Source organism: Macaca mulatta, chromosome 12 (genome assembly GCF_049350105.2).
Source record: "Macaca mulatta isolate MMU2019108-1 chromosome 12, T2T-MMU8v2.0, whole genome shotgun sequence".
NCBI classification, from domain to species: domain Eukaryota; kingdom Metazoa; phylum Chordata; class Mammalia; order Primates; family Cercopithecidae; genus Macaca; species Macaca mulatta.
In genome coordinates this window covers 136,362,280-136,384,240 of record NC_133417.1, presented here as the reverse complement: position 1 = coordinate 136,384,240, position 21,961 = coordinate 136,362,280, and the positions used below count along the sequence as shown (strand labels likewise).

At 35.4% G+C, this 21,961-nt stretch overlaps 2 protein-coding genes across 4 annotated transcripts in view; one reads left to right on the top strand and one right to left on the bottom strand.

The window, feature by feature from the left end:
• The window catches only part of PSMD1 (proteasome 26S subunit, non-ATPase 1), a 122,278-nt gene that overhangs the window by 46,952 nt on the left and 53,365 nt on the right, over window positions 1-21,961 (bottom strand).
• On the top strand, window positions 2,469-20,895 carry HTR2B (5-hydroxytryptamine receptor 2B). Of its 3 annotated transcripts, none has more exons than XM_028831205.2 (4): window positions 2,469-2,601; window positions 3,704-4,183; window positions 14,919-15,119; window positions 19,716-20,895. In XM_028831205.2, exons 2-4 carry the CDS (start codon window positions 3,832-3,834, stop codon window positions 20,606-20,608), a joined length of 1,446 nt encoding a protein of 481 aa, XP_028687038.1. In that variant the 5' UTR covers window positions 2,469-2,601; window positions 3,704-3,831; the 3' UTR covers window positions 20,609-20,895. The 3 variants fall into 3 exon arrangements, with proteins under 3 accessions (XP_028687038.1, XP_028687039.1, XP_077813999.1); XM_077957873.1 differs by having other exon boundaries at window positions 2,491-2,601; window positions 3,849-4,183; XM_028831206.2 differs by lacking the exon at window positions 14,919-15,119.

Sequence of the window (21,961 nt, the reverse complement as noted above, 5' to 3'; positions counted from 1 at the left end):
TGAGGTCAGGAGTTCGAGACCAGCCTGGCCAACATGGCGAAATCCCATCTCTGCTTAAAATACAAAAATTAGCCAGGCCTGGTGGCAGGTGCCTGTAATCCGTTACTTGGGAGGCTGAGGCAGGAGAATTGCTTGAACCTGGGAGGCAGAGGTTGCAGTGAGCTGAATTGCGCCATTGCACTCCAGCCTGAGCAACAGAGCAAGACTCTGTCTAAAAAAAAAAAAAAAAAAAAAAGCTACAAGCATCTACTTTGAGTAGACCTACATGTTTATACATTTAAATTCTTTTTTTTTTTTTTTTTTTGGGGGGGTGTGGTTGTTGTTGTTTCAGTTGACCCTATTTGCTATTATCAAAGCGCTTGTCCACCTTTTAACTTGTTACTCACATCTGGAGTAGGCAGGGAAACATGTTTATTAAAATTGTCTCAAGCGAATTTATCACTCAACATTCTTTTGTACTATCTACATTTACCACCATGTACAAATGTTATTTTCATTAAAGAAGGGGGAGAGGCAGTTTTGTGTGTGTGTATACGTCTGTGCGCGTGTGTGTGCGGAGAGTGAAAAGATGGAGTGGGGACTTAGAGGCTACTTTCTACTTAAAGTACTTAGGGTTTTAAAGCACAGGTTCAGTTATTTGCTGAGACTCAACTATCCTTTTATATAACTATGTATTTATTATTATTCTGCTTTTTTCTTGATTCTCAGCTACGCTTCCCATAACTTGAGATTGCCAAATAAGTAGCTGTTCTAACTAGTTATGTTCCTTAGGCATTAAACAGACTTAAAAACACAAAATTAAAAAAAATCCAAGTACCAATCTTACTTTTATAAGTTGAGGCAAAAAATGAGTGAATGTGAGTAAAAGGATTAATACCAGCAAATACAATAATGACTGCATTTTTATAATATACTTAATATTTTAAAAATTTTATCTATAAACAAATCAATAAAGGCTTATTTCATACAAGTTTTTTCATTGGATATAATGGTGCTGCTATTTTCAATCTGACATTACTTGTTTTGCAGATCCCTATCTGCCTTCATAAGCACAGATATCAAAGTGTAACTCACAACTAAGCAGTATTTAAAAATATTTTCTTTTCTTTCCTTTTTTTATCTTGGAGACAAGATGTCATTCTGTCACCCCAAGCTGGAGCGCAGTGGTGCAATCTTGGCTCACTGCAACCTTGACCTACCCCAGGTTCATGAAATCCTCCCGCCTCAGGTCTCCCCCGACCCTCAACCCCCAACCCCCAACTCCTCCACCGCCACCCAGTAGCTGGGACTACAGGTGTGCACCACCACACCTGGTTAATTTTTGTGTTTTTTTTTTTTTTTTTTTTGTAGAGATGGGGTTTTGCCATGTTGCCCAAGCTGGTCTCTAACTCCTAGACTCAAGCAATCCACCTGTCTTGGTCTCCCAAAGAGCTGGGATTACAGGCACGAGCCACCGTGCCTTGCCTTAAAATATTTTCATATTCCTGAATAGAAATTCTGGTACATTAACAAACATCTGATTTCTATTGAGTATTATTTCATCTAGAATTCTTCACAAGTATTTTTTCTAATATAGTAAATTTTGAGTTTTTAAAAAAGCAGCAAATACTGAATAAAATCTGAAGTGCTCAGCAGAGCTAAAATGAACTAAGTATTTTCCAATAACATTCAACATGAGCAAAGGAATACAAATTTGAAACAAGGGCACAAATGCCATCACTGATTTATAAGTAATTAATTAAAAATATGCATCTATAATGATATTTTAAAAGGAAACCTTGAGAATGCTGAAGTTCTAATATTAAGCTAGTCTTAGAGAAAACTTAAATAGCATAACTATTAAGATTTAAACACCAATTTTCTGAAATAACGCAAAAAAGTATTTTCATTACTTGTATTTTCTTCAATGTAAAATCTACGGGGAAAAAAAGCTGTGAACCACTCCTAAACCCAGAGATCATCTGTTTAAAAATAAGCAGTAAAAAAGTTTCTGCTAAAACCTATGTATACATGTAGAATTCAGGCCTTTCTGTGCTCTTCTATATAAGGTTGCAACCAGAGCAAATTAATGGTGTTCCACAGCAAAGGCACAAAAGCTAGAAAAGAATCTTGTTTCACTGCTAGAAACAGAAACTGCAGAAATCACTATAGGCTTTTAAAAGGGCAGAATCTTCATAGAATGAAACCTCTACAATAGCTAGATTATATCTTATTTTTTCTCAAATGGGAAAAACAGCTCAGGCGTAATCCCAAACAAAACTATCTGAAGCTAAAATGATCAAGTTTATTACAGTCCCCCAAACATTAAAGAGAGCTCTTAAAAATATAACTTGAATAAGGGCCATGAACTGGTTCAACATGCTTAACAGTGATTTAAGAATTACAATGAATGCTGCTACTCTCTAAAAATGAATGTATCAAAAGAGGAAATAACCTCCTTGGCATGCTTGCAGCTATCCAACATATTTGTTTCACTGCTTTCAACCGCCTGTGCTAGAGGCTCAGAATAAGTCAATGGGAGGAGGATTTCAGTCACAGCAGCAAGCAAGTCCAGTGAACACATAAGATGACATGCTCGGCAAAATAACAACGAAACCAGAGGTAAGCATTTAACAAACACATATGGAATTAATCTAAAGGTTTTTTTTTTTTAAATCTTCAAGAATTCTGCTATTATAAACTTTCATTTCTATTCAGCGGTTTAAAAATCAAAATGAAAAATTTAGTAATGCTAAAGGAGAGTTTTTTAAAATGTGATTTGTACATTTCATGAACAAATAAATGGTTTAATTTTCCTTTTGGTTTCCCTTTCTTCTCAAGGCAACTGGGAAGGTTAAAACAAAAAAACACTACTTAAAACAACAACCAAAAAAATTGGTTTGAATTTGGTAAATTTAGTGATTAAATTTAGAACACAATTGTTGCAAAAATACACCATGAGAGATGAAATTACTAAAAACAATTATATGGATCCTAGTAATATCTATTTATTCTCCTTCTCTCAAAATAAAGGAAATCTAAAATGACATTTATATTAGTACTTACAAACCTAGTCAGACAAAGCCAATTACATATAAGGATTCCTAGCTGGTAAATAATTCATTTAGACCCTTGTTGGGCTTGGAGTGTTTCCAGGTGGGTGGTCAGCACATACTAAAAGTTCTATTCTGAACTATTGTGTTTCGACTTTTCTATTCTTCTGTAAGTAAAGGTAAAAAGACATTGAAGGGTCAGGAAACACTTAACTTTTTATTACAACCATTGAAAAAATTAATGTGTCTTCTGTTTCATTAACTGAGGAATATCAGAAATATAGTATACTTGGAGAACTGGCTGCATTGTCACAAATGCACAACAGACTTACTAAGGGAAGGGCTATGAAGTTCAAGAGTTTTTACCACTTTCAGAAATGAATAAAATAATGCAATCTATGTATTTTGTATCTAGGGGGAACTCTCTGGCATGCAAGTTCAAACATGACTCTACAACTACGGTAGAAAAAGAGAGAGAAACTAAATATATATATATTAGATATATATATATATATCTCCTATTTTTCTTCACAGCTATCAGTTTCTTTTCACTGAGCTCTTCTAAATTTAAGCCTTTAGAAAATAATAAATACTTGGAGATCTTACCTACAAACATGGACAGATGTGTATATAAGCTCATTTTAGAGAACTTGGATTTTTTTTTTTTAAAGGAATGTGTCAACTGTGGCTTTCGAGTGTTTGACATGGGTACAATGCCTTAAAAAAACAGATGACCAGTGTAGCTACTAACCATGCTGACCACTGTTCGGAACGGGATTGAATCACAGAAAAACAGCAAATGGCTCTCTCTTACAGAGTGTCTGAACTTCAAAGCACAATGCCTGAGCACATTTTGCAGAGCACCTTTGTTCACGTTATCTCTTCTAACTGGTCTGGATTACAGACAGAATCAATACCAGAGGAAATGAAACAGATTGTTGAGGAACAGGGAAATAAACTGCACTGGGCAGCTCTTCTGATACTCATGGTGATAATACCCACAATTGGTGGAAATACCCTTGTTATTCTGGCTGTTTCGCTGGAGAAAAAGCTGCAGTATGCTACTAATTACTTTCTAATGTCCTTGGCGGTGGCTGATTTGCTGGTTGGATTGTTTGTGATGCCAATTGCCCTCTTGACAATAATGTTTGGTAAGTATTTCACTTTGTTTGTGCCATCAAACCACAGAACTATGATATACTATTAGAGAATGGGCACTCATTTAATCTTTATTTTTGTTGAAATAAAAGATGAACTTGGACTATTTAAAGATGCGGCAAGTACACGGTCCCTTGTTTTACATCATTTTCTATGGTTGATCATCAGTTTTAAAGAGAAAAAAATATTTTTTGGAAGCCATTTTTCTCCCTCCTAAGCTATCTAATAAAATCATTTAAAAAGTCATTCAAGTTAGTGATATTTATAGATTCTGAATATATTATCTATAAATTACAATGAATAGGTCTATACCTTAACTTTTCTACATTGATACTTTTTTTCCTTAAAGCAATAACTAGGACACTTCCGGGACAGGTATGTGCTGGGTTAACGATAAGGTCTTTGAATCACTAAATCCCAATTTAAATCGCTAAACCTCAGTTTAAAATTGGAATTGTCCAAAAATCCTTATTATAGCTCTTAATAGTTTGTATATTATAAACTCGAACACAATTCCTTCGTAAGTGTCATGTTAAGAAAAATTATGTTTAGTTGCTGAAGGAAATGGTTTGGCTCAGAGTGTCCAAAGACATGATTCATCTATTTAATTTTTTATGATATATGGGCATCTGTGTTCTTGATAGACCTCTAAGTTCATAAGTGGATTAAAACCTAGTTATTGTGATAATAAAAGGTACAGTATAGTTTGACACTGAAATCTTAGTTTGTTATAATAAAAAAATAGATATAAGTAGTTCCAGATTTATGCATATTATCTCTAGTTATAAAATTTGGGTAAACACAAATAATTCTGCTGATGAATTATGAGGGCTTCTAGACCCTTGGAATCAGCATTAAAAGGATATTTAACTTATTCAGTGCTTGGTGTAAACTGATATTCCATTCATAAACTACCTAAGGAAAATGATTACTTGTGGCAGATATTGTTTCTTAGAATTATATTTACTTATATGAAGATAAAAATATTTTAAGTTATAGAAGTAAAATTTATTAAACCAGAATCCACTATTAGAAAGTAAAAAACCCCTGCTATTCCAACTATTATACCCAGGTTTTACACATTACAATTTTATAAGTAATAACAGAAAGATATCTAAAACTATTATCAGATGGTAACAGGTTTAAACCTTCCATTTTAAATCAACATTTACCTGGGCTTTAAAATAAATCAAGAAAATTATGTGGCAGGACAAGCAGTAATGAGTAAGGTTCTACTGCTTTAATTAGACTTTCTAATAATTAACAGTCTATCTCCCTCTGTCTTATAAATTTGTAATATTTTAAGTAATCTAACACTGCAGGAAACCATGAAAAATAATTAAGAAGTCTTAACTATAATAGAGAACATAAAGTACCCTAATTCTGAATAAAGCTTAAAAGAAAGTATTAGGTAGAAATATATATGCATATTTGATAAATATTGTACAGGCATATGATTCCAGCTCTCATCTCCATGTACATAATAGTAGCTTAAGATGTAAAATCATACTCTTCAAACTGTGCTTTGCTAGGCAAACAGAAAATGTCAAAATGCTTATTTCAGACTACCATAACATTTAATACGTCATTCAATACATGCAATTGAAAGAATGATGCAGAAGTGAATTTTAGCTTTAAAATCTTTGAGCCCATAAATATAAAAAATATTTTAAGTTATATGCAAAATACCATGGTAGATATTTAAATTATCAGCTAAATAGTTAAGGAATCTTAAAAGGTAAAGTACCACAGAATTAAAGTGAGCTAACAAACAAAATACAAAGATAACAAAGATAATTCCATGTATTCTATAGAAAAATAGGTATCCAGCAGCCGAAAATTTTAAGTGTATATTTAAAAAATGTTGGTACCCAAGATAGCAATATAATTAGCAGAAAACCCAACATATGTTAACATAAAATATGTGAAATGTCTTCATATTTATGTCTTAAATAATTGATAGATATTTTAATAGTATTTCATTCTTCCAAATGTTAAACTTTTAAATTTACTTTTATTTATTTATTTTAATACAGATGGGGTCTGGCAATGTTGCCTGGGCTGGCCTCAAACTCCTGGGTTCAAGCGATCCTCTGGCTTCAGCCTCTCAAGTAGCTAGGATTACAGGCATATGCCACCATACCTGACTCACATTTGTCAATTTCTAATTACAAAATAAAATCTTTTATAGCCCCACACACTTTTACTATCAGAATTAAGTTGTATAGTGGGGTTTGTAGGTTTTTAAAAAATGAATAAATCTGGGAACCACTATCTAATACATTTTCTAATACATTATGGCATTAATTATTTAAAGCATAATTCAATTTCTATGAAAAAATGTAGGAAAAAAACACATGTTGCCCTCTAACAAACTTCAAAGGATGAATTTATAAATTGGGAACTGCATGTACAAATGAAAAGCTGACTTCAAATACTAAGATATTTTTATAACCTTTTGCAAAGTAATAAACACTAAGATTTTTCTAAACTAATGCCTTTATAAGAACTTCTGATAACTTTAAAAAGCAGAATTAGACTTTATTTACACTCTTATTGTAGTGGTAATCTTTAGGACTTCTGACGTTTGTACAAACAAGTGTTCTTGGTTCTATGATAAAAGATTATCACTATGAACAATAATTTTAGCTATCTCAGGGGAATTCAATGAAAGTAACAGAAAAACTATACTAGCTAGTGGTCTAATAAAATGAAAATTTAAAAATAAGAGCAGTAAAATATAAAAGTGGCCCTTGTGTCCTTATACCGAGAGATATTTTTCAATCACTGATCTGTATACTATTTAGCAATACACAGTTTGAATTCCTATTTTCCCAAGATTATGACAACTTAGGCACAACATTGTCTTTCAAATGAGTTGTGCTAGGTCAATTTTTCTGCCACTTCTTCCTATCTGGGAGCACTGGACTTGATCTTTACAGTTCTAGTTTTTTATTGTCTTGTCCATAATTCCTAAAATCCATGATCACAAATCAACAACTTATAACATAAGGCTTGAAAATACCTATATTAGAAATACTTGAGCAAGAAAACAACATCTTATGCTGATATAAAAAAGACAGGATATTCACCATTTAAGAGTTTCTCTGAACCTTTCTTTCTTTCATTTTATAAGTGATTTAAAAAGTAACAGGGGAGGCTGGGCACAGTGGTTTATGCCTATAATCCCAGCACTTTGGGAGGCTGAAACGGATGGATCACCTGAGGTCAGGAGTTCGAGACCAGCCTGGCCAACATGGCGAAACCCCGTCCCTACTAAAAATACAAAAATTAGTCGGGTGTGGTGGCACGCGCCTGTAGTCCCAGCTACTCGGCAGGCTGAGGCAGGAGAATAGCTTGAACTCGGGAGGCAGAGTTGCAGTGAGCCGAGATTGCGCCACTGTACACTAGACTGGGTGACAGAGCAAGGCTCCATCTCAAAAAAAAAAAAAAAAAAAGTAACAGGGAAAAATATGGCATCTGGCCATCCATTGGGCATCAGTGGCATGATCTCGGTTCACTGCAACCTCCATCCACAGGTTCAAGCAATTCTCCTGCCTTAGCCTCCTGAGCAGCTGGGACTACAGGCACAAGCCACCACACTTGGCTAAGTTTTGTATTTTTAGTAGAGATGGGGTTTTGCCATGTGGACCAGGCTGGTCTTGAACTACTAACCTCAGGTGATCCACGTGCCTCAGCCTCCCAAAGTGTTGGGATTACAGGCGTGAGCCACCAAACCTGGCTATAACTTAAGTTTTAATTAATGCCTCATGATCTATAAGTTCAAACAGTATCCTTGGTATAGCTGAAAGAGAGTATATAAAATGGCTGAAAGACGGCTGTTTGAAGCACGGCATCCCAGGGTTTGAATCCTGGTTCTCCTGTGTTGGATCAGGCAAGTCATTTATTATTTCAGAGTTCAATCACCTTGACAAGCAGGGCCCAGCATCTTATAAGCACTAATAGTAATTGGTAGAGTACTGCATGCAAATTAAATATGATTTGGTTGAGATGTAAGTCTAATCAGAGATGAAACAAATGTATAGCAGTAAGAGAAAAATGGCAGTTATTCATTTATGCAGTAAAATGTTAGCCTACCCAGTTCTGAAATGGAGGAGAAAAGCAATTAATTAAAGTCACTTCTTATTATAAAGCGGAAATTTTAAAAACCAGGAAAAAATTTTGTAAGCATTAAATTGCTTAAAACATTTAAAATACTATCATATTAGACAATGAAACCCAGGATAACTCATATGCTCAAAAGGTAAAAGGTAAAAAACAAAACAGAAACTTTTAAACAATAATTTGAACTGAACTATGTCTTTCCTGGAAGATAAAGACAGAAGCATTAGAATTTCTGAGATAAATGTATATTTGAAAATCATGTTCTTTTTGGACATAAGAACTATTTATGATTTGCCTGCTGCAATAAGTTCATGAACTGAGAACCTCTGTAAACTCTATAGGAACAGCCCACTTGGAATGCCTTTAAAAATAGTCTTTTACATCCTCCAAAGGGAAACATTTTATGTCCCAGATTTATGGACTGATGCTAATTATTTTCCGGACAAATGGTATAACCTAACTTTCCAAACTAAAAAGCTGCCCAAAGGTTAAGCAGGTTTCAGATAAAATAAGTCTGTCTCATCAAGATACGGGGTTTCTAGTAAAAATCCTCAGGTTTTTGTACTAATTCAAAAGAAAGCAAAAACAAACAAACAAAAATACCCAAACCAATAAAAAACCCAGGCATGCAATGCATACAGGTTATTTTCCTGTATCATACATAAAATAAACAGCAGTTAAAGTTCAATGTCAGTAAAAAACATACTTTGACAAATTTAATTCAAAGTTAAACAGAGTTAAACTGTTCTCAGCCCATCCTCCCTCACCCCCTGAAAGTATAGCTTAAAGTTTTAAGCTGAATCAGATGTATGCACTTTTGCTACAGCAGGTAGAAAAGACAAACACTCTTATTTCATACTGATGATTTGGCTTGTTGTTTCTATGTAGGAGTGTTTTCATGGTTGAGTTAGCTGGCTAGTTTCTGTTAAATAACAGTAATAAGCACTAACATTTATTGAGTGCTCTCTTTATGCCAGGAACTGTTCTAAACACTTCACGTGTATTTAATCATCATCCATATAAACTCTATTAAAGCAATCCTATAAAACAGGTACTATTATCCTCGTTTTACAGAGGACAGAGAAGCAGAGAGATAAGTAATCTGTTCAAGATTACAAAGTGGCAGAGACATGATTTAAACCCAGGAGGACTGATTCTAGAATTCACACTCTTAACCTTTATTACTCTGCTTTCTCAAATGCCAATGAGAAATGTGACCAGCCAAAACTGTCATATTTGGCATAGAGAACCAACAATTATATCTTAAATAACCCCACGTAACTGTTAAGAGGATCACAGAAATTTTTTTCCCCTCTTAGGGACAAGTTAGATCTCAATATTCTTTTCTGTTAAAGTTATATTTCATATTAAGTGGAAAAGAATACTTGAGCATCGACCTATACTTGTACAAATCCCTTCAGATGACTGCAAGATCTCTTTTCTGTGGAAGGTATTAGACCTGGGCCCATACTTATGAAGTTGTTGAACCTTGTCTAGGAGACAAATGACAATTTACATAACTGAATGACAACTCCTACCATCCCTTATGTATGGCAGTATTTAAAGCATAATCTTCATTTTAAACAACAAAATATTTGTGCTACTGATATTCTTTAGATAATTAAACAATTGTGTATAAGACAAGACCCATCTAGGACTTGTTTTGTTGCTTTAATATTCAGTTTGTAATTATTTCACGCATTTGCAGAAATGCTATTATTCTTTAATTTTAATGAAAAGAGTCTAATGTAGAGCCCTAGAATAACAGTAATTAATTTAGTTGAACCTACTAACTTATTTCCCTCAGACTGACTCTTAGATACACTTTTCTTTCTTTCTTTCTATTTAAATATGTAACTGTTTCACTTCGTTGTTTCAAATTTTCAATGTCCTAAGTCTTTGTGGAAGTACATGGGATATAATACATTACAACAAATAAATGTAATTAGAAATTCTTAAAACCAAAACTCCTAAAATAAACGTTTTGAAATAAAGTATTTCACAACACCAACTTAACCTTTAATTTAGTTATTCTAAATAGAAATAAACTTTTCTGACTTTGAGCTAACTAAATTAATACTAACTAAAAAACGATTTTAGAATGAAAGTCTCTAGACTAGGAAAAGTCCCTTTATAAAACAAGTGTGTTGAGAACTGTTTTTTTTTTTTTTTTGAGATGGAGTTTCGCTCTGTCCCCCCCAGGCTGGAGTGCAGTGGCTGGATCTCAGCTCACTGCAAGCTCTGCCTCCCGGGTTCACGCCATTCTCCTGCCTCAGCCTCCCGAGTAGCTGGGACTACAGGCGCCCGCCACCACGCCCGGCTAGTTTTTTGTATTTTTTAGTAGAGACGGGGTTTCACTGGGTTAGCCAGGATGGTCTCGATCTCTTGACCTCATGATCCGCCCAGAACTGTTTTTAATTTCTATAAATTCTTAGATTACCCAAATCTATTAGGCATTTACAAAAGCCTCTTTTTCTTTTTTGCATATAGGGTTTATATTAATATAGGGTTTCTATTAATTTAATGCGGCTATCTTTTTGTTTTATGTTAGTTTCATAAAAACTATCCACCAGTGTTTCATGTAACTTGAAATCAGAAAGGCTTGGAATTATAAAGATTCATCTCTTTTAATCTTAAATTTCAGTCTCATTCTTTCTTAAAGAAAATTCTGTATCACATCTCAATATTTCTGTTAACAATAAAGCACTAACTGTAATAAGAAAATTCTAGTGAATTTTAAGTGGGAATGAGTTTATAAATTCTTTCTGCGTAAAGTGACGCTAACAGGGCTTCAAAGGGTTACTTAAATCAGCGCTAAACAAACTTTCCTTCTTAGCCCACAATTAGGAGTATGTGCATCAGATGGTCAAATTCCAAAGACAAATATTTTTTATATGAGTTTTCTTATGGCTTCCTGCTTATGGCTACTAGATTTATGACTAGAATTTTCTAAACCTTAATCTTCAGAAGTATAATCCATAACTAGAATAGCTAAACAGACAAGTTTAAATAGTTGGCAAACCATTTTAAAACATGTTAGAGAGAGTAAGGACTTAAAGGAAGGAAACCTAAGATACAACACAATAATTACCTGCCTTTTAAATCCTTAACTGCAATCAATATCTCTGATACCTTATGTGATAAATATTTATATATGATGTATGTTTGTCTCCCTCCTCCAAAGTAAGGAACCCAGCTGGGCATGGTCGCTCATGCCTGTAATCCCGGCACTTTGGGAGGCCGAGGTGGGTGGATCGCTTGAGTTCACGAGTTTAAGACCAGCCTGGGCAACATGGTGAAACCCCATCTCTACAAAAAATACAAAAAAATTAGCCGGGTATGATGGTATGTGCCTCTAGTCCCAGCTACTTGGGAGGCTGAGGTCAGAGGAAGGCTTGAGCCCGAGAGGCAGAGGTTGCAGGGTCAAGATCGCATCACTTGCACTGCAGCCTGGGAGAGAGAGTCAGACCTTGTCTCAAAAAATAAAAAATAAAAAAATAAAAACAAAGTAAGGAATCCTTTTAAAGCATGTTGAGAAAGTATTTTTTGGTATGAATGGGTGACGGGCCTTTTAATCTTTCAGGAATACATGTAAGCATAAGTACTTAGCCTGTATGGAGAAGATGTGTGAAACTCAAAGTTGCTAACATCATCTTCCTTATTTTCAGCCAGGGCTGTTACTGCATTTAGCATGGCTCTGATGAGACAGTGGAGAGTTCCTGACAGCATAGCATACTGCCTTCTGAAAGACTGGGTGAAGCTACCAAAAATTACAATCAGGGATTCAAAAAAAAATTTTGGTCATTAAATCGATTGTATATTATTACTTTTTAATCTTCTAAGTATTTATCACAGGACTTTAACATCATATATTTCCCTCCCAGTTTTTCTCCCCCTTTTGGTAAAACATTTTTCATAATTAGTGCTGTACATTTGATTGCAAACAATTTGGTGACACTTCTAAACTATAAATCTCTACAATTCTGTGAATTTCAACATTATTTGAAGTAGTTCTTCAGTTATATTTACATGTGTTGTAAATATGTAAATATACTTTTAGCTTAGGAAGTCTTCCAAAATACAAACTACTCCCAGAGTTAGATATCAGTGAGTTTGAATTATTGAAGAAATGTTGACAATGTTAAGTGTTTGATTTTATATAACAAGCTTATTAAATATATTTTGTGGAAAAAAATGCTCTAGATGAGTATTTTTCTACCACCCTACTTACAGTCGTAAATCTAGAACTTCAGCTCAGTTTAGAATGTATCCTCATTTTTAGTAGTTTCTACTACAAACTCTAAAATAATTCTTTTCACTCTACTTAGACTGTTAGTTCGCTTTAAAGCTGCCTGTGTCCAAGGTCCTTTTCCACTAAATGACAGAAAATCTGAATGCTACGGCTAAGAGTGAGAAAATCCAATTGATTAGATTTTCCCAAAACATCCGTTTCTCTGACTTAATTTATTCTGAGAGGCCTCCCATTAGTTCCTTTCCATGAGACATTTCAAGTGCCTATAACCAACCCTACAACAGCACACTAAGAGCATCTTTTAAGAGTCAGACACAAACCTTCCCAGAAAGTCTTCCAAAGCACTGCTTCTCAAATGTTAATTTGCACACAAATCACCTGGAAACCTTGTTTAATTGCAGAGTCTGATACAGTAGGTCTGAGATGAGACCCAAGAGCCCGAATATCTAAGTACCCAGGTGATACCGATCCTCACTCTCCATCTTAACAGCAAACTCTGAGTGGCAGTTCTAAAGAACACTTTCAAATAATATTTAAATTTCAATGAATAAATGCCTCCCCTCCTTACCCCTGCATTCAGACTTAATCATACCTGAATTTACTCATCTGCAAGATCAATGGTAATCTCTAAGGTTCCTTCCAGCTCAATAAATCTAAAATGTACCACCTCTATCACTTCCTACCTCCCATTCAACAAGCATGAAAAGTTTACAGCAATACACTGAAAATCATGAATGACCCCTTCCACTTGATGCTTTCATCCCTTTTTAAGAAGCTGCTGAACATGGAACTAAGTCCAATCATTTATTCTTTTTGAGTAAAAGTTTGTGCTGATTTTGTTATTTTGTTCCTAGGAAGAAATATTTTAATATTCCTTTTCAGAATGCCACATACCAACTCTGGAAACAGAAGGCACCAAAAAGTGGATGTGTCAGACCTGCTACCTTTTGGATACTTTGTGAAGTGCCCAAATATTTTTCACTGAAATACTACCTGACTTTTAAAAAATCTCCTACTTGATGCTTGAAAATAACATAGCCAAACCTATTTAAGAACTCTGCCCCTAAATTATGCTTTTTTTTTTTTTTTTTTTTTGTTCTGAGATTTTAATCTCTCTCCACCCCCAGGCTCCTTAAATTTAAACAGTTCACAATAGAAGGGTCTCTTGTTGTTCTGTAACCCTGAGATGATTATCCTGGTTTTCCTTCAATTATGACAATCACTTTGTACCTGTCAAAGTCAGATATACCTGCAATAGCCAGAAGAAAAGTAGATTATATATTATCAGTGGACATATAACAATCAAATCCTAAAAGAGACTTAGATAATCTCACATGCATGACATTTGTTTTCTACAGGCATTAAACTGGATTCTAATGGAAATATTCTAGGGGGAATTCTAAAATTTTAGTTGTTTTGAAACTGTAAACACATTTTGAAAAGTGGTGGGTGTATATATGTAATGCCTATTAAATTCACATATGTATGAACATCTGTGTAATTGATTAGAAAACTATGCAGAATATTCAGTATCACATTCACACCTAAAATTTTTTTAAGGTTAATATTTCTAAAGGGCTTAAGACTATATGAGGTACGCAGTGTTTTGTAAAGAGTTTGTTAAATAAATTAAGTACTACGTCTAACCCTGAGATTTTCTTTTTAAATCAAAAGTCTGTACTAATTATTATATCTCCAGTTTTTGGAGTGAATGATGGAATATAGAAAGGGAAACAATCTACTTTTCTTCTAGATAATCTGAAGCCATTCCTTTTGCAATCTTTATTTGAGAACTATTTCTGTTAAAACAATCATTCCACTATTTCATCAAACTAGAGAATGCTATAAACAAGGATCTTGCTGTTCAGTTATTGCTAGAAGTGAGCCCAAAACCCAGATGTCACAGGGACTCCCATTCTAATGTTTTTTGTCATACCATTTCCTGTATATGGTAGAATGTTTTCTTTTTATACAACATCAGCTTAAAAATAAATTTTATTTACATACCAAGGTTAAGTTCCAGTCACAATACTACATAAATTTTAAAAAGATCACAAATGGAATCAACAAAAGAGCAAAGGTCACAATAATGCTAAAAAGTTAAACTGTTGCCGACTTAGAAAAAAGGCATAACTATTATACAAAATAGAAAATGTATTTAAAAGTTACCATCCACAGAAATATTGAATTTAATGTTGTCTCCATTATCTGAGGTTAAACATCATCTTGTTAAAGTTATAAAATTTTAGATGAGTAACAAAAAAGACAAAAGTTGTATCACCTGAAAAACTGTAGACTGAAGGTTGCCATTTTATAGGAGAAAATGTTTGTCTTGTTTTTGTTTCTTTCAGAGGCTATGTGGCCCCTCCCACTTGTTCTATGTCCTGCCTGGTTATTCCTTGACGTTCTCTTTTCAACCGCATCCATCATGCATCTCTGTGCCATTTCAGTGGATCGTTATATAGCCATCAAAAAACCAATCCAGGCCAATCAATATAACTCACGAGCTACAGCATTCATCAAGATTACAGTGGTGTGGTTAATTTCAATAGGTATGTAGAGAATGCCAGAGTATGGGTAGTATACAAAGTCTTTGGTTCCACTTGGCTAGGAGAATACTAGGTCTAGTAGGCAATGAAACTCAGCAGGAGAGGTCAAGCCAGCCTACTGATATATTAACATAAGCTCCTTATGTCACTGCATTTATCATACGGCTTCTAAACCATACTATTGGTAAAAAGTGTGAAGAGTAACAAAGCTCATGTTCTCAGAAAGAACCATCTGCACAGTGTTTATTGAGATTTCTTTCTGCTTAGATATCTAACTTGCAGAAAGGTTAAGTTTGAGAACAGTTTTCATATTTCCCAACAGATAATTATGGTCTAGCTAGCATTTGGAATCCTGTAATTACATTAAAATAACAAGAAATGAAATGCACCTTAAATCACATTTTAAAAGATTGTAAGAGAAAAAACAAAAATCACAACTCAAACATTTTGTAGGCAGATATCAAAGAACACAAATTAATCTTGGAAGCCAACATTTCAGAACATATGTGTACAGATTAAAGGTAGTTAAGTGTCTGCTTAAGTGGGTTGTTTTTCGTTTTCTTCTTTTTTGGAGACAGGGTCTCGCTCTGTCACCCAGGCTAGAGTGCAGTGGCACAATCATGGTTCACTGCTGCCTCGACTTCCCAGGCTCAAGCGATCCTCCCACCTCAGCCTCCCAAGTAGCTGGGACTACAGGCGCACACCACCACGCCTGGTTAATTTTTGTATTTTTGTATTTTTGGTAGAGATAGGGTTTGTCATGTTGCCCAGTCTCAAACTCCTGAGCTCTGGCGATCCCCCTGCCCCAGCCTCCCAAAGTGCTGGAATTGCAGGTGTGAGTCACTGCACGTAAGTGTTTTGAGTATGTTTAATTAAAAGCTTTAAGAGATGCAAAGAAAACATACTGATGTTCAGAAATGACTTATAAAAGAAATACTTTTTCTTCTAAATTGTCTTATGGCCCTATACTCATCTATAATATTCAAAGTTATACTTCTTATCATGAAGTATGCGTAAATCATTCAAAGCTCTTATATGTTAGTATGAGAAAAACAAACAGATCTGCAAAAATTACAATGGTTTGACCAGCAGATTAGCTTCCTCCTTGTAAAAATATTTCAAAGAGGCGAAAAATTAAGATACTGGAATACTTAAATTACTTCTCCCTAATCTGAGTAGGAGCACTGGGGCAAAAACAGCAAGAAAGCAAAACAATGAAATTGACCTTTATATTCCTGAAATGATGATATAAATAAGGGCTGGACCTCTTTGAAGTTTGGAGGTAAAAGTAAGCTGTGTTACTCCTCTGGTGTGGGAAGAAAGCAGGGCCAAGAAAAAGTCTATTCAGAATGAAGAGATTTAAAAACAGCGAGAAAAGGCTAGTTTAGGAAGCAGGTGCCGACAGAGCAGAACCAGTCCCCCAAAAGCAGCTACAGAAAGGGAATGGGAGACAATGGGTGAAAATTAAAATTTGAAGCGGAGAGGAGGAAAACTATAACAAAGTCATTTATGTGAGATGTCATTATGTGAGATGACTCACATTTGGTAAGCTCACTGCAATGAGGGAGAGGGAGGGGGAGAGTGTGAGGTATGTGTATATTGGGGTGGGGTGGGAAAGTAAGATAGAGAAAGGGAAAAAAAATTGAAGAAACGGATCCTTAAGAATAATTAAAATATTTGAAATGGTGAAATATGATCAAGCTAACAAGGTAAGCAGCCTACTGGTATAAATGGTATCTAAATTAAGGCTGGATACCATCAATTTATAAATTGATCACATTTTACTGAGTGTAAAGAATATACAGATGATCAAGAAAAAGAATATTTGCACTCAAGAAAGGCAGACACATAAACAAATTACACTAATACAAAGTGATGAGTGATGCAGGAGAAAAAAGAATAAAAGGAAGACTCATGATATACAGATTTAGAAATCCACTTCTTCCTTTTATAGGTAAGAAAAAAGAAACCTAGAGGTTTTAATCAGTTGGCTTAAGAACTCTTACAGCTTTTCAGCACCAAGGCCAAGATCAATGCTCTTTCACTTCATTGTACTTTGTCTTGTAGAACTGATCACAAATTAGTAACGATACAAAATGCTGAAGAGAGCTCACTCTCTTCTTTTGGATTTATAGTTATCCTAGGTAATAACCTGGCAACAGAAAATATGATAATATACAGGGTAAGGGCATAAAAAGTACCAGTGAAAACTTTTAGTTATTGACCAACAAGCTGGATAGGAAAGTAGTGTGTCTTGATATTAATAGAATGTAAAAATTGAGACGAATGAAATGAAGTCTCACAATAGAATGAGTTAAGAGAATGTGAAAATTGAGACGAATGAATGAACTAGAGGTAAAAATAACAGTAAACAAAAGTTCTTTAGGAGTGAAGGGTAGCAGGACAAGGAAGGGAAATATTAGAGTTCATAATCTTAGATATGGGATTGTTTTAAGTAGACCTGTGGATGGCTTTAGTGCAAATAATAATAATTAGAGTCAAAGAGTTCAAGAAACATAAAATTAAGGTCTTAGAAGGGTCATGAATGGGATGAAGTTGTGGAAGATGCTGGCACTGGAGCAGTGGAGAGAAGACTATAGCAGGTACTGAAGCCATTGACAAAGATGAACAAATGTCATGGAGGTTAGCCGAAAAGCAAGATGGAGAAGAGAGTATTAAGTAGATAAAATAAACTTCAAAAGGCAAGTGTTTTTGGGGAGAAAGAAACAGTGGAATGGTGATCTGAAAGTAAGAGGGTAAAGCAGGGGTCAGTCAACTTTTTCTATAAAGGGTAAGACAGCAAATATTTTGGGCTTGCAGAGTGTGTATGGTTTCTGTCACAGCTCCTCCACTCTGCTGCAGAACAAAAGCAGCCACAGACAATATGTTATTAACAAATGGGAGTGGCAGTGTGCCAATAAAACTTTTACAAAAACAATGTGGGCCAATGGTCCTCAAATTGTAATATAACGACCCCTGGTGTAGAACAAGTATACAGAATCCTCTTTCTGGTGGTGTACATGAGGAAAAGTAGAGAAAGTAATGACCTCTGTTAGAAAGGGTTTGAGGAACGTATTCTTGTCAATGGCTCTTAGCTACCATAAAAAGGGTGTGTAGATGAGTGCTCTTGGATTCGCAAAACAACACAAGGATTCCAGAGGTTTCTAAAGATCAGTTAATTCAGACATTTAAAAAATATCTGCTGCTTCAAAGGAAAAAGATTCAGGTTAACCCCTGTATTATTTGTCTTTCTAATAAGCTACTTCACTAAGCAACATCATATTAAATACTTACTTCATGGTATTTAAAGATCAGAAAATTAACATGAGGTATATTTCTTTCCTATGTCATAGAAGAACTCTTTTTTTTTTTTTTTTTTTGAGACAGAGTCTCACTCTGTCACTGAGCGTGGAGGGCAGTGGTGTGATCTTGACTCACTGCAACCTTGGCCTCCTTGGTTCAAGTGATTCTCCCACCTTCTTCTTCCAAGTAGCTGGGACTACAGGCGCATGCTGCCACGCCTGGCTAATTTTCATATTTTTAGTAGAGATGGGGTTTCGCCATGTTGGCCACGCTGGTCTCAAACTCCTGACCTCAAGTGATCCACCCCTACTTGGCCTCCCAAAGTGCTGGAATTACAGGCATGAGTGCCGCTCTGCCCAGGCTTCCACAGAAGAAGAAAGATTAAGAACTCATAATCTCTCAATGTCACAATTCACACACACTCCAATTTTAAGTAGCACTTTTTAATGAACTTTGGTTTTCCCTAAGAACTTATATGGAAAGGATTAAAAGACATTCACACATATCAAAAGGTAAAACTGGTTTTTTTTTTTTTTTTTTTTTTTTTTGAGACGGAGTCTGGCTCTGTCGCCCAGGCTGGAGTACAGTGGCCGGATCTCAGCTCACTGCAAGCTCCACCTCTTGGGTTCACGCCATTCTCCTGCCTCAGCCTCCCGCGTAGCTGGGACTACAGGCGCCCGCCACCTCGCCCGGCTAATTTCTTTTTGTATTTTTTAGTAGAGACGGGGTTTCACTGGGTTATCCAGGATGGTCTCGATCTCCTGACCTCATGATCCGCCCGTCTCGGCCTCCCAAAGTGCTGGGATTACAGGCTTGAGCCACCGCGCCCGGCCAAAAGTGTTAAATGAAACTGTAACCTCAAAGATAAAACAAAATAAAGATACTGAATAAATGTACTCTGAAGTGCCTCTAGATTAACTACACTGGATAATAAGAAAAAAGCAGCTTCTCTTCTGAATTTCTCTTCCTTAATCTGAGATAGCTTAAAAAACAAAAATATGAGAAATGTAGAATAAATGAAGACATTCTCCACCATATCATGGATATACTACAGCTTTAGGGGAGCTTTCATTATAAATCTGAAATTACTAACCAATCTCTTTGTTTAAAAACAGATGTGCTCACTTAGGTTCTGTTTGTCAAATCTTCACTGATGAATGCTTTGACAAATCCTGCATTGTGGGTCCCATAATGCATCAACAAGCATAAAGTTATAAGGATGCAATCTAAAAGGATCTAACCTAAGAGTTACAGGTCGTAAGATGACTCAATTTATCTTGTTTTCCTCTTCCTTAGGCATTGCCATTCCAATCCCTATTAAAGGGATAGAGACTGATGTGGACAACCCAAACAATATCACTTGTGTGCTGACAAAGGAACGTTTTGGCAATTTCATGCTCTTTGGCTCACTGGCTGCCTTCTTTACACCTCTTGCAATTATGATTGTTACCTACTTTCTCACTATCCATGCTTTACAGAAGAAGGCTTACTTGGTCAAAAACAAGCCACCTCGACGCCTAACATGGTCAACTGTGTCTACAGTTTTCCAAAGGGATGAAACACCTTGTTCGTCACCGGAAAAGGTGGCAATGCTGGATGGTTCTCGAAAGGACAAGGCTCTGTGCAACTCAAGTGATGAAAGACTTACGCGAAGAACATCCACAATTGGAAAAAAGTCAGTGCAGACCATTTCCAATGAACAGAGAGCCTCAAAAGTCCTAGGGATTGTGTTTTTCCTCTTTTTGCTTATGTGGTGTCCCTTCTTTATTACAAACATAACTTTAGTTTTATGTGATTCCTGTAACCAAACTACTCTCCAAATGCTCCTGGAGATATTTGTGTGGATAGGCTATGTTTCCTCAGGAGTGAATCCTTTGGTTTACACCCTCTTCAATAAGACATTTCGGGATGCATTTGGCCGATATATAACCTGCAATTACCGGGCCACAAAGTCAGTAAAAACTCTTAGAAAACGCTCCAGTAAGATCTACTTCCGGAATCCAACGGCAGAGAACTCTAAGTTTTTCAAGAAACATGGAATTCGAAATGGGATTAATCCTGCCATGTACCAGAGTCCAATGAGGCTCCGAAGTTCAACCATTCAGTCTTCATCAATCATTCTACTAGATACACTTCTCCTCACTGAAAATGAAGGTGACAAAACTGAAGAGCAAGTTAGTTACGTGTAGCAGAACTGGCAGTTGTCATCAAACATAATGATGAGTAAGATGATGAATGAGATATAAATGTGCCAAGAATATATTATATAAAGAATTTTATGTCATATATCAAATCATCTCTTTAACCTAAGAGTTAAGTATTAAGAATATCCAATTTTCCTAATTTGGACAAGATTATTCCATGAGGAAAATAATTTTGTATAGCTACAAATGAAAACAATCCAGCACTCTGGTTAAATGTTAAGGTATTCAAATGAAATAAAGTCAAATCAATAAATTTCAGGCTTTAAAAAGAACCACCATCATCATAAAATTTATTCGGTTCCTAATTATATGCAAAGTTGTGCTAAGAATGAAATAAAACAAAACAAACATTAGCCTTGCCTTCCAGGCCTTGAAAGTGTAAGGCATGATACAGAACAAAAGGAACACAGAGCTAAAAATAAGTGCACAAAACAGTGATCACAATCTGGACGTGAGTTAAGATTACCATTTATAGTCTGATTTAGTTGAATGTAGTCATAATTTTCCTTTGATCAGGAAACTGTTTTGATGGAAGGGATAGGGAGGATAGTAGCTGGATATCACACAAAATAACAGGAACTTGGAACTAGACCTGTTCATTAAATGACTACTATTGGGCATCTCCTCAGCACAAGTGGGTCTATTGGAGAAGGAGGAAAACGCAAATAAAATCGCTTGGGTACCTGAACTATATTAGGTTTCTTAAAGATATTAATTAACGTGCACAAGCATGGGACCTTAATCAGGGATACAAACTTTAAGTGAGATCATGCCTGCCTATCTATGCTTGTCCAGTGACTCAAGTGAACTTCCAGCACAAAATTTTTTATTCACCCTTTCAGTATATTATTTTGCACTGTTAGGTCTCAGAATGAGTCCAACCTGTGCCACATACCAGACAGCTGATTAAATTTAGGAAAAATACTTAATTTTCTTCAAGCCCCAGTATTGTCATCTACATTTTATACAATTCTTATGAGGATGAGTACACATAAGCCACTAGGTAAATAGTAGACAATACAATCTACTTTTGATATACATTTTAAATCTCCTGTTATAAGTGCAAATTTAGGCTAAGGGGATCTGCAGTGAAGACAACTCATATTTAGCTTTTCCTTTTCAGGTTCACCCATATTTGTCCCTCAACCTATGACTCTATTGCTGTCCTTCTGCAGGCAACTCAGTTTAGGATAATTACCTCAAGAAATGTATTGGCTACAGAGGATCTCAGCTTATAAGTGAACAAGGCATATATTTTCACAGTGGTAGAATCCTTTGCTAGAATACGGCTCTAATACATAAATCCTGATCTGTTACGATTCCTTACTGGCTATATGC

What these genes read in the sequence shown, in the direction of transcription:
- HTR2B (XM_028831205.2), top strand. Translation starts at nt 3,832, where the DNA reads ATGGCTCTCTCTTACAGAGTGTCTGAACTTCAAAGCACAATGCCTGAG. An exon ending in CCTCTTGACAATAATGTTTG is followed by an intron (nt 4,184 to 14,918) that starts GTAAGTATTTCA and finishes TGTTTCTTTCAG; the next exon opens with AGGCTATGTGGCCCCTCCCA. An exon ending in GGTGTGGTTAATTTCAATAG is followed by an intron (nt 15,120 to 19,715) that starts GTATGTAGAGAA and finishes CCTCTTCCTTAG; the next exon opens with GCATTGCCATTCCAATCCCT.